Raw genomic sequence first — 12,576 nt, 5'->3', positions numbered from 1 at the left:
GAAGAGTGTTTTCCAGTCGGTATGGCTGTGTTCCATTCAAAAGGGAATATGATGAGGGTGTCATTCCTGACAGGAAAAAAAGATCCTTGTAAGTAGACAAAAAGGCAACAGATAATAAGCTGAACAGCAAATTCAGAATTTATGCTGGGCTTGATTATTTTATGCATTTTGCATATGCAATGCAGAAACTGCATCCTGCAACAGAAGGGGGAAAAACCCCACCACTCACCTGCCTAAAAGTTCAATGCTGTGTCGGACTCATTTCACCATGGTTTTGGTAACCGCTGGCAGGCTCTAGTGTGGCAGGGAGGAGGCCCCAACCTAACGCGACCTCCTCTCGTCCCAGGGAGTAAACCTACGGTGACAGCGCTGCTGCAAAATATTACTGGTCACAGCAGGAATCGCCCTGAGTTCATCCCCATGTGAAGGCTGGAACAAAGTTCTGACAAGATGTGCAGTGTGACAAGTAAATCATTGGTATTTCTTGGACTGTTTTTCAACTGCCTGAAAATGGTGAGTGCAACTCATTTGCTTCAAAACTATTTTCAAGAATGATATTGTACTCTTTGTAAAAGTAAACTAACTGTTACGGTAGACACTATGTGACATAGAGTTTGTTAGTATTACACTTTTGCAGTGTTTACAAGTGACTGAAAAATAAAATAATACATTAGGACTCCAGATCTTTTGAAGTCTGTCTACAACTGAAAACTGGATCAATAGGGAGATTCAGAGAGGAAAATGAAGAACTAATATGAACTGCATACCTGAACGAGATCTCACTGGTTGCATAAACTTCCCGTGCATAAAGAGTCTGAGCGAATCAGGAAAATATGTTTTAAAAATATGTAATATTTTAAGTTGTTGTTACTAATGTTATTAGATTTTTAATTTTCCAAATAAAATATTTCACTCAATGTTTCTAATTTTTTTTGCATGTTCCTTTTCAGATCTCTTCAGCTAACACAGGTAAATCTTCAAAGTGGTATTTTGGTTTTGGCTGCTTATTTTTGAATGGGTCTGAAGAGAATACACACATGTGTTTTTTAATAAAACATTCTGTAAGTTCCAGCAACTTTATAAATAAAAATTGTTTTCAAGTTTGATTCAGCTTTAAAAATCTATATTGATATCTTTATAGATTTTAAACCTTATTTTTAGGAGTCCCAATTATGTTGGACACTTGCACAAAGATTCTGACAGATCACTTGTGCCTTGACACTAGTGTGAACCAGGGGGAACACTGGGCTGGACAAATTGTGCTGTTCATTACCTATATAACTGTGCTACAAATAGGATTCAAACTGTCCCATATTTGCACCCAGTTATTTGTTGTATCTTTTAATTAAAAAAAAAAAATCACACACAAAAAATACCAGAAGAAGCATGGTCTCCTAAGCAGAAATATTTCCAATGGTTTATAAAATTTTTTATTTTCTTCAGTCTCGTATTTTGTGCCTACAGCTCCTATTGCCTTAAATGTGAATACTGCTTAGTTTAAAATTTGAAGAATGCGAAATAACAAGAAGTGCTCTCAGAATTCATTCGTTCTCTGGTGATAGTATATGTTCCTGCATATACTGCACTGTAAAGAGCCTAAAATCTTAGTCATTGCAGACATGTTGTTGCAGTATCTGGACATTTGCTATAGCATATTCTTTTCATGGTTTGCAAAACAAGCATTTGATCCTATTCATGTGTGGAATACTGTTGACACTTGTTGTATAGTCACTTACGGATTATACTCAGTATTTTTTTAAATAATTAAGACTACAACATATGGAGGTTTTAAGAAAAACAGCAATCATCACAACATGATATTATGAGAGCGTGCAGCAGTTATTACAGTAATTAATGGATTACAAAAGTTAACTAGGGAGATAGCACTACAAATGCAGTGGAATACCTATCTTCTGAAAATTAGATCACGTAGATTCTTGATAAGGCACTGAACAATCTTCTTGTCAAGACTTGACTAAATTCAGGAATGACTGAAATGTTTGTTCAATATTTTTTTTTTCCAGGTTTCTCTTTGTCTATATATGATGTGACATCAAGAAGTGTTTATCTCAGATGGCCCAAGTTTTCAGGAGCCTCATCTTACAGAGTCACAGCTATAGCTGTGAATACTGTAGGACATTCATTACTGGCTCGCTTTAGTGATGTTACACTTAAAGGAACTCTAACTTCATTAATTCCCAATATTATTTATGCTATACAAGCAGAAAACATTGACAAGAATGGAATTATTCTTGCAGAAACACAAATTATGTGGTCAACAGGTTAGTGAGAGAAACTTTGTGAAATATAATTTCCATTGACCTCTGTAGGACTGGAATTTTATCCTTGATGTTTCATTGTACTGGTAGGGAATAGCTGCCATTCCTGTTGAAGCCTTTTGCTGGTTCTCCTACTGAGTTCAATATTAGCATGATTAGCTCCTTTTCTCCACTGCTTTTTTTTGTAATATATATGTTTCCCTGACCTGCCACGCACAGCTTGCTCAGACTGCAGCTTTCCAAATCACCTACCCTTTCATAATGAATGAAATGAAATACAGATGTGAAGCTATATACATTTTTCAGTACTGATGCTGATAAATGGTATTTGTGTTTCATTCACAAAAGGCCTTGTACCATATAAGTCATCGATGGATATTGAAGGACAATCTGCATAAATAGAAGTGCTTTTTCATTTCATCACTGAAATGTAATTGAAAAAACATTCTGTTCAAATTCTGTTTTTAAAATACTTCAACTGATAATTTTTAGAAATAGCCAATTTTTTTCCATTAGCATTTGTTTCTTATAAAAGTAACTATTACAATAAAAATTGAAAATAAAAAAGTAGCTGTGTTTATCCTGATGAGTATATAAAAACCTCTATGGCTAGCTTAGTTGTGTGAGAACAGATATTAATGTTCTGTAATTTATTTCTGATATAAATCAAGTGGTATATATTCTCTACTTGACTGGTGGGCAAGTAAATCCCTTAGACTTGCGTAGGAAATTTTTATGAATTGTTACTAAAGATAGTATTTTAAAAGGAAAAAAAACCCCAACCAAACCATAGTGCAATAGCTCGCTCAAGGCACACCTGCAAATGTCCCATAGGCATGGTCATATAAAGTACATGTTACCATTTTTACAAATGGGCACAAGAGGATATCTGATTGTAGCGGAATAAGAAAATGCTTGGGACTAAGAGAGCAGACATAATGATCAGGAGTTATATAGTCATGTATAATGCTTGCTAGGGTCTCTGAAATCCCAAATTAGCTGCCGTGCTATAAATAAGTTTGCTTCAAGGCACATAATGTTGTCCCAAATATGTTTTCATTCCTTTTCTTAATTTTAGGTGGAATACACCTTCATTTTATCTTTTATTTCTCTTCTAGTGAGTTTTTGCAGCTTTGCAACATACGTACTTGCTTTATATATGCTGATTCTAGTCTGAAAATCTAGACTACTGAACTTAAGTTACTCGTGGCTAAGAAATACACCCTCTGTAGTTATGTTTGTGACTGCAGTACACAAGAGCAGACTCTTTCTGAATGGCCTGCAGCATAGCATAATAATAGAAATAGGATTTTATTGCAATATTTGATGTGTCATGTTATTGTATATCTAAGTATATCTGCTCTGAGCAGGGGGTTGGATAAGAAGACTTCCTGTGGTCCCTTCCAAACTAAATTCTTGTATGTTGCTCTGATATAGAAATACCTGTGATTCAGCTTCCTATTTCAGACTGCTTTGTATAAACATCTGCTGCTTCTTTGTATATATAGCTTTGTATATTGCTTTCTGTAAACATCCAGTATACTTAATTGGCTACAGAGCAAGACAAAAAAGAGACCTCTCAGTGCAACCTAGGTTAAATAATGGTCATTTTCAATAGTGATTTCAAGGGTACTAGAATATTTTTATTGAAAGATGAAAGTTGGTCTAGAATATCTCAAGACTCTGTGTAGTTTTTTAATGTTCATTTAAGCTTCGTTTAACTTAAATTTTAAACATTCATAGAAAGGGTAGGCCTTTTGTCCTGACCAGTCTTTGTGAAATGTTCAGAGCACTTAGCGTTTCACAGGGCTGAGTTCCCCAACTTCAATATGTCTATCGTTATTTCCCTTTTAGCTCCAGACATACCTGTTATTGACCAAGCTTATTCAAAACTTAGCAACAGCATCACAGTGGAATGGAGAGTGGTACCTGGGGCTATTAGTTATCTGCTGTCTGCACAAGATGGAGATTCCTTCATTGAAACTGTAGTTACAAATTCTGCAGGCACAGTGACGGGACTGAAACCTGCCACCTTGTACAGGATCACTATCAGATCTATAAATTCAGGAGGAAAAAGCCAGCCATCACCTTTCAAAAACAGGTGGACTTTCAAATGCTTATTTCAAATTAAATTCTGTAATGTTATTATGATATAAAGCATTCATGCAAGCATCCTTTTTTTTTTTCTTTTTTTCTTAAAATTTGAACAGAAAAGAACAGTATAGCCCAGGAGTGTACTAGTACTGAATTATTATAATCTTGTGTTTTTAAATTGTATTGATCACATTCTCCTTTCAGTTTTTGAGGACTAAAATTCAGCCATCTGACTTAATGACCAGGACAAGAGTCTGAACTAATGGTTTACTTTGTGACAGTACTGTATGTTAAATATCTAACAGGAAATTTTGCTAGAATTTGTATGAATATATGTATTTTATTTTAACAAAATCAGAATTTAACAAAAGACATAACTTGAGGGAATGGAAGAAATGAAGAAACAACTAAAAGTATAAAAATAATAAGACAATGTAAAACTTAGAGGACAAGAACACGCAGTATCTTGGTGATTTTCGTTCTTCTACGCACTCAACCTTTCATACTTTGTGTATGAGTTACATTCATTTTACAAAACCTGAAATATCATAATGGACGCACCAAATCAGTTTTCATATTTATTCTGTCAGTCTTGCATTAATTTATTTTTCTGTTTTTGTTGTCGCTGAATTTGTCTCTCAAGAGTTTGGTGATTGTTGTTTCTATGTATTCATTTCAAATGTGGCCCTTTCAAACGGTATTAGCAAAAAACCAAAAGCTTAATCAGTGTTCTTTCTCAACAGTCCTGGCTGCTCCAATTTTGTTTGTTCATTCTCCGAGTTGTGACTCCATTGCAGTGAGCTGGAAAGCTGTGTATATGGCAGCTGGATTCTCTGTGTCCCTCATGAGATCAGATGGTTTGGGCAGAATGCTGAAGGAGACCACCACCAATACATCCTCGATATTTACAAATCTAGACCCAGGAACTCTCTATACTATCAAGGCATATGCCTGGAGTGTCAATGGGATACCTGGAGATGATTTCACAAATAACCAAAGAACAGGTAAGAAATTTTCTTTCCTGAATTCAAGTAAACATAAAAAAAAAAAAAAAGGATATACCAGGAAGTATTTATGTGCACGTGTGATTGTGTTATGTTTTTCAAAGATACATTGGGTAAATTTTCAGATCATATAATTTTTACCCCATCTCAAAGTTCATGAAAGCTCAGATAACATGGCTATGTTTAATGAATATTACTGAGGCAAAGATACCATTAACTACCACTAAAGTTGTACCTAGGACAGGCCTGGGTAAGGATTACACAAGCTTAGACTGATTTGAGGATTTTTCTAACTGAGAAGCAAATATTCAAATACGGCAAGGAGTTTCAACAGGAGGCTTTCTGATGGTGTACACCTAGAACTATTTCTTTAAAAAATTGTCACTTTCATATAAATGAGGGTGAGGTCTGTACCACAAAAATTGTATTTAGTTTGCAACTTATGGACAAGATCATGCCTGTAGGCCATATGATAAGTTGTATTTATGTGTTTCAAACTGATATACCGTAGGTCCTAATGCACCAGCGGATGTTCAAGTAGCTTTTAATAGTGGTACTTTAAAAGCTATTGTTTCTTGGATGCCAACAGAAGGAGCTCTAACTTACAGTGTGACAGCCTGCACTGGACTTTTGAAACTGAAGTGTAACACATCTTCTGCCTCCTGCGTGGTGCCATCTCTCCAGTGTGTCTCTGAGTATTATGTTTCTGTCACAGCATACAATGATGCTCAATCTAGTGAGCCTACCGATGCAGTAAGCTTAAAAACTAGTATGTGTCGTTGATCCTTGTAAGCCTACTGATGCAGTAAGCTTAAAAACTAGTATGTGTCGTTGATCCTTATATACCTTACAGCATTTTAACTTATATTTCTTTAATTTCAAATGTAAATTGGTCCATTACGATTCACAAGTGGTTCTCAAATATTTATTTCTCCTTCCGAACTTCATGCATGAACTGTGCCACATGCCTTTCTATTTTGGAGATAATAGCCTAAACTTACTTCATATTTCTGTGAGAAAAACTTGCAATGGTGTATATATCGTTGGCTGAACCAGTAAGCTTGCATTTTCCTCTTACCAGAAGCACCTGTTCTAAAGTCAATTTTCTGAGTGTGAAACTAATGTAAGGAATAAACGGATCTGTCCTACTGTGTCAGGTCTGTCATGAACAGATTGGGAGGAATCTGTGAGGAAATAGCATTAAGGACTGCCCCTAGGCTGAGAACTGTTCTAGGCTAAATCTAGTTGTTAGTTAGAAAGGAGATCAACAAAACCACATTCAGCTGAAGTAGCACCACTAGACTAAATTAAGATGTTGTCACAGACCATTCTCAGGTAGCAGCTTCATCAGGACAAAAAGTTGCTCATTACTTAGCACCACTGCCATGTCAGAGGTGATTGCTTCCTGACCTGTTAGATGAACTGCCCATACAAGCAAATATTTATTCTAATAGCAGCAAGCTAAACTATTTCCACTAGAAAGTAAATGTTATTTAAGCAAAAGCCATGGAGTTCACAGTTTAATGTGACATTTTGGGATGCCACCAGAAAGGAAACATGAGCAAAGGACTGCTCTATTCAGACACAGCCAGTGAGTTTCATACCAATATATGAAGGGTTTTCACATAAAGGCTTTCGGATGCCAACTGCTATTCAAGCCAGTATTCCAGTTGTCATCCAAAACTACTGTTTGTGAGCACAGACTGTGCCAGTTCCTTTGAAGTACTACCCGGTGCCACTGGTTTTGTTCACAGGGGTTCCTTAAGCAGATCTGTTTTCTGTAAAACATGAAGGTAGCATCTATTTTGTTCTGTAAAAATCATACCCACTTTTCATCTAAATGTAAGTAGCATCCTCTGTAAGGGCAGATAACTTGCTGTTTTCTTGAACAAGACAGAACAACTGTTCAAGCTGAGTAGAATAATTCTATATATTCCTCATTTTCCTTTATTCCCAAAAGTATAAATAAAAATATTCTGATTACAATTATTTTCTTCTTTCTTTTTTAATTTTTTTTTTCCAGTTCCTTGTGCACCAGTAAATCTATCAATTGAAGAGGATGAACCTGGCCACTTGTTAGCATCATGGTCTACTGTCAATTTTGGTCATTATTATGTGGTTTTTGTGAAGAGTGATGATGGCTTGGAAGTGCACAGCAACACATCACATACTCAATGCCATTTCCAGTCAGACTGTGGCTTCACTTATTTCATTAGTGTCTTTGCATATAACAAGGCAGGGCAGAGTCCTTTAGGTGATTTTTTCAATTACACCACTGGTAAGTAGCAATGTATTCTTGCAAATTAATTTTGGATCCTTTAGCTATGTTTATGATAGAGCTGATGGGACATTTTTATTGGAAGATAACAATTTAAACCTCTATTTTTATTCAGGTTTTGGGCAAAACACACAAAAGTTGGCAGAGAAAAAGAACCGTTTCACATTTCAGTTGAATTTAACTTGCATAGTCAAGTGCTTACAAACTTGAAAATAGTTCAACAATGTACAATCTTCAGTCAAGGCCATATGAATAACACACAGTTCTGGCATAACATTTAAATTCTAGTCCTGGGGGTTTTTTTCGATTGCTTTAGGAAGGGTGGACCAAAGTCTTAAACTTCCTCATAGAGAGTTTTTGTATTTGGAAAATGAAAAAATTATGAGTTCAATGAGAAATTGTGAAGAACATTGTTAGAATTATTTAACCTCTAGATGCTTTGAAATTTTAAATCAAGGCTATATGTAATTCCTATGTCTTATCTAAGCATTAGAATGTCCTCTATTGATTTGGAAGGAGGGGTACGGAATTAATTCAAGTAGTAAGCCTGGGATTAATGAGACTGCGCAATATCAGTCACCTTTGGAGATTTGTGAAGCACATAGATAACTGAAACAAGGCTCTTGGCTTTGTGCCAGTTTTCAGTTCACGTTCAAGTTTCCCTCTCTGCCTGGTGTATTCCCAGCACCTTGTTGCCCCAGCGACGTCAGGGCCGCGTTCGTGTCGAGCGACACCATGCAGATCACCTGGGCTCCTGTCCGTGGTGCTGAACTGTACGAAACGAGAGCCATTGGCTGGAGCGGCGCCGTGCTCTGCAACGACACCGCCACGGCCTGCACCTTATCTGCCCTGCAGTGCAACACCTGATATAATGTCAGAGTTTATTCTTTCAGTGAGGCCAGGGGCAGCAACCCGTCATGTGCATCTAAGTACCTGGCAACAGGTATTATGATCATTCTTATTTTCCTTTAGCAGAAGAAACAATTAGTCAGACACCGCAGTGATTCATGGGTAAAAAGCATTACTGGAGTGCTAAGTTACTGTAACTGATAAAAATTTTTAAAAATTACTGGAATTCCTTAAAAATACACTGTAAGCAGGGACCTAAAACCAGATTTGGATTGAAAGCTTCTGATAGCTCCAAGTTTTTGAAAATCAGATATACAATTCATCTCTGGTTTTGTATGCAAAATCCTTATGTTATCAGTTCCGTCACAAGTTCTAAATTCTCACCAGGAGTAAACATTTAAGGATCATATACTTTTCCAAAGTAGTTTGTCAGTTCTGACAGGAATTTAATTTTCATGTGTAACTTATATAGTATGCATAAACAATCTGTTTAAATACTGTTAATATGAAATATTTCAGCTCCCTGCAGTCCTGAAATTAAAAATATCTCAAAGGAGGCTCTTTCTGTAATCAGTGTGCGCTGGCAATCTACCAATGAAGAAGCTACCTATATTGTCACTGCCAGAGGCGAGGCTGGGCTTTGGCATTGCACAAGCTCTGGAAATTCTTGTACCCTAGTTAACCTTCCCTGTGGATCTGCTTTCTCTGTTAGTGCTATAGCAAGATCACCAGCAGGACGGAGCTTACCAAGCTACAGTGTCCCTTTGGAGACAGGTATGTGGGAATTGTATATAGTGGAAAATATTTAGCAGCATAATATTAAAATAATTCTATGTATCTTTATATGATTTTGGCACTTTTTTTTTTAATTACAATGTATGCATATTATACTAGCTATTGCTGGATGCTGGATGTCCGCTGCCTAAATGTGTGTCCATCTATGTGTGTGTGAGAAGGAAGGATCACTTGCCTCATACTGAGAAGCCTTAGTGCAACCAATCATCATCTGGTACCGCTAACTAAAATCTAATAACATAGTCCACTAATGTAATGCATAACTTGGAGTTGGACTCCATGATCCTTATGGGTCCCTTCCAACTCAGGATATCCGATGATCCTCTGATCCTATAACTTGTCAGCATTTTGACTTTTAATATTACTGGGAGAGGCAATGAGGTGACGTCCATGTCAATAAACAAACACTGTGAAGAACAGATAAAAGCACATCCTTCCCACCATTCCTCCTGTTAATTTGCTAGCAGAGTTTTGTCCTGTACCACTTACCCAGATGATCTGCAGGCACAGTTCAGAGATTAATGTACACCAGGATGTGTTTTTAACAGGCAGTTTGGCTGCAGTTATTTTGCACTGTAGAGGAAGAGACTTTAAACAGAGACAGAGCTGGCCTGAGCTATATGACTTGAGGGATAGAGATGGACCGTGCTACAGATGTACCCTGATATTCTGACAACAAATTTTAGTAATTTTTAGTATCTTGGTGAACAATCATTGTATAGTAATTCCAGGGTTATAACTCACTCTTAGAGACACATCAATCTTATACTGATGCTCCGTTTATTAGAAGCTTGCCAGAATAGTCAAGTGGTTTTCAACATGCTAACATTTGCTTGAAAAGTATGCACGTCTTCATTCCTTTGCTCTTGATCATGTATTATTCTAGTTGCAACACCCAAAAAACCCTTCCATTTTCCAAGTACAAAAAAAGAATTGACTTCTCTATTTTTTGTTCTTTTTAAGCTCCTTGTTGCCCTAATGACCTGATAATAACTCAAGTGACACAGTCTGTAACAAATATCAGCTGGTCTGTTGGGATGGGTGCACAGACATATGTAACAACACTGGAGTCTCCAAAAGGATAAACAAAGTGTCACACTCTTCAAAACTACTGTCTCCTGGGATGCATCACACGCGGCACTAACTATACAGTATCTCTGAAAGCAATCGGTGAAATGGGCTTGACATCCACTTGCACATATCAAGGATATTCTTCCAGTATGTAAATTGTAAATGCAATTGGGAAGAAAAAGACTCAATATGCAATTTACTTTGTATAGTGTTCCTCTCATACAAATAGTGCAGGTGAAATTCAATACATAGTTAATACAGTTCCTTCTCTCAAATAAATGCACTTTGGATTATTTTCACATATAATTAAAACCCTGTTCTTATAACAGCCAACAGGTGGCCATATAAAGTTTTGATAATATTGCTTCAGAACCAATTTTTCAATTTAAAATATGCTATGGCATAATTAAATTGTAGAGACCATAAAAGAATTCTGGGCACTATCCTTTGAAACCCCAGCAGAAATTAAGGTAGAATAGGTTAAGTTAAGCCACATTTTTTTAAAAATAAAAATCAGAAGTTTAATTTGTAATGGGACATGGTGAGGCTATACAAGATAAGCCTGCCTTTTATTATGTGCTATCAGATAAATAGTAACTATTGTGATAGTGTAGAATGCATGATGGTATAGCTCTGGTGCCTCCATAGTCAGGAGAGTCAGCCGTGTAAAACAATGGCTGAATTCCAGCTTCATAACATGAGTCTGATAGAACATTTTCTTCCCTAGCTCAGTTCAAGCATTACTTTGGCTTTCTGTGAAATAATATTTTCTCATTGAAATGTTGGTATCTAGTGCAATAGTAATCATATTAACTCTAGGAATTAAAAATGTGTTGCACGTTCACAAAATTTCCTTATTAATGTTTCTTATTTTATTAGGTGCTTGCTGCCCATCTGGGGTGAAGCTACACAGACTCGGCAATAATAGCATCAGGGCATACTGGCAAGCTTCTGATGAAACAATAAACTGCAATACTGATTTACGTGGCTTAAAAGGCAATTTCACCTGTACCCCTAGTTCAGGTCTAAGTAACTGTGACATTGCTGAGATACCTTGTGGGGATGTCTACACAGTGGTAGTGTCTCCAGTTAGAGATAAGGGGCCAAAGCTTACATTTTGTCAAAAAAAAAAAAAATATATTCAGGTAAAACTTAAATTTCTTTGAATGATGTATTTTTGTCCATGCATGCTAGATGATTAAAATGTAAGCCAAAGTTATGTGAGTAAAGGTGGCATGGAATAGAATTTTTGTATTCTAGTGTTGACTCCAGAGTAAACTTTATGGGTGCTGTCTTGCAGTGTCTGTGATGGGAACTTCACAGGAGCATTTTGGGACTGGGCATACTTATGCACTTACAGGTGCCTCTGAACTGGATCACTCATAACCTGGTGAATATAGAGAAGTTAATTTTCAGTTAGGAGGGCAGTAGCTGTTAGAATACAAAAGCAAATAAATGAGGATTTTTAATTGTATGTTTTCTAATTTTTTTATAGAATTACTGTTTTTGAATAAACAAACAAATCAAAAACTTCTAAGAACCACCCCTAAGCACATTTTTAAAGTAGAAATTGTTTCAAGGGGTAGTAATTTCCTTGGGATTCCTTTCCCAGGGCATAAATCTAATCCATTTTAAAACTACTTCTATCTGATGGGATTGCACAGTTGTATAGCATAGACTACATTCTACAGACTACTAATGTTTTCCAGTTTACAACCTGACACCTAACATTAATATAACTGTTTCATGTCATTTCAGTAACCTGTTCTGGAAGCTCTGTTGGAACAGGTAAGAGCACAAAGTACATTCATTCCAAATCCATGATGTTTTACAAACATGTTAGCATCATGTAATTCTAAATAAGATGCAACTTTGTATTTGACAGTCATGGCTTGTGTCAGTGTTTATGCAGGTTTGTCTCACTCCCCCATCTTATAATGTATAATTAAAAAAAAAAAACTTACCTATGTTGTGGCCTGTATACCATCATGCATTCTACACTGTCACAATAGTTACTATTTATCTGATAGCACATAATAAAAGGCAGGCTTATCTTGTATAGCCTCACCATGTCCCATTACAAATTAAACTTCTGATTTTTATTTTTAAAAAAATGTGGCTTAACCTATTCTACCTTAATTTCTGCTGGGGTTTCAAAAGATAGTCTTGTGCTTTATTTGCCTACAACTGAAACAACCTCAAAAGC

General features: G+C 36.3%; 1 protein-coding gene across 1 annotated transcript; it reads left to right on the top strand.

The window, feature by feature from the left end:
• Nucleotides 1-105: 105 nt before the first annotated feature.
• On the top strand, nt 106-12,233 carry FNDC7 (fibronectin type III domain containing 7). The gene is given in 13 exon segments (XM_075759069.1): nt 106-513; nt 951-969; nt 2,025-2,282; nt 4,134-4,380; nt 5,109-5,377; nt 5,889-6,146; nt 7,401-7,655; nt 8,341-8,598; nt 9,024-9,278; nt 10,263-10,517; nt 11,250-11,501; nt 12,120-12,198; nt 12,200-12,233. Coding segments are annotated over 13 exon segments (2,502 nt in total). The 5' UTR covers nt 106-450.
• Nucleotides 12,234-12,576: the final 343 nt, after the last annotated feature.

This window comes from Balearica regulorum, chromosome 8 (assembly GCF_011004875.1).
Source record: "Balearica regulorum gibbericeps isolate bBalReg1 chromosome 8, bBalReg1.pri, whole genome shotgun sequence".
NCBI classification, from domain to species: Eukaryota; Metazoa; Chordata; class Aves; order Gruiformes; family Gruidae; genus Balearica; species Balearica regulorum.
This window is presented reverse-complemented; position numbering and strand designations above follow the sequence as displayed.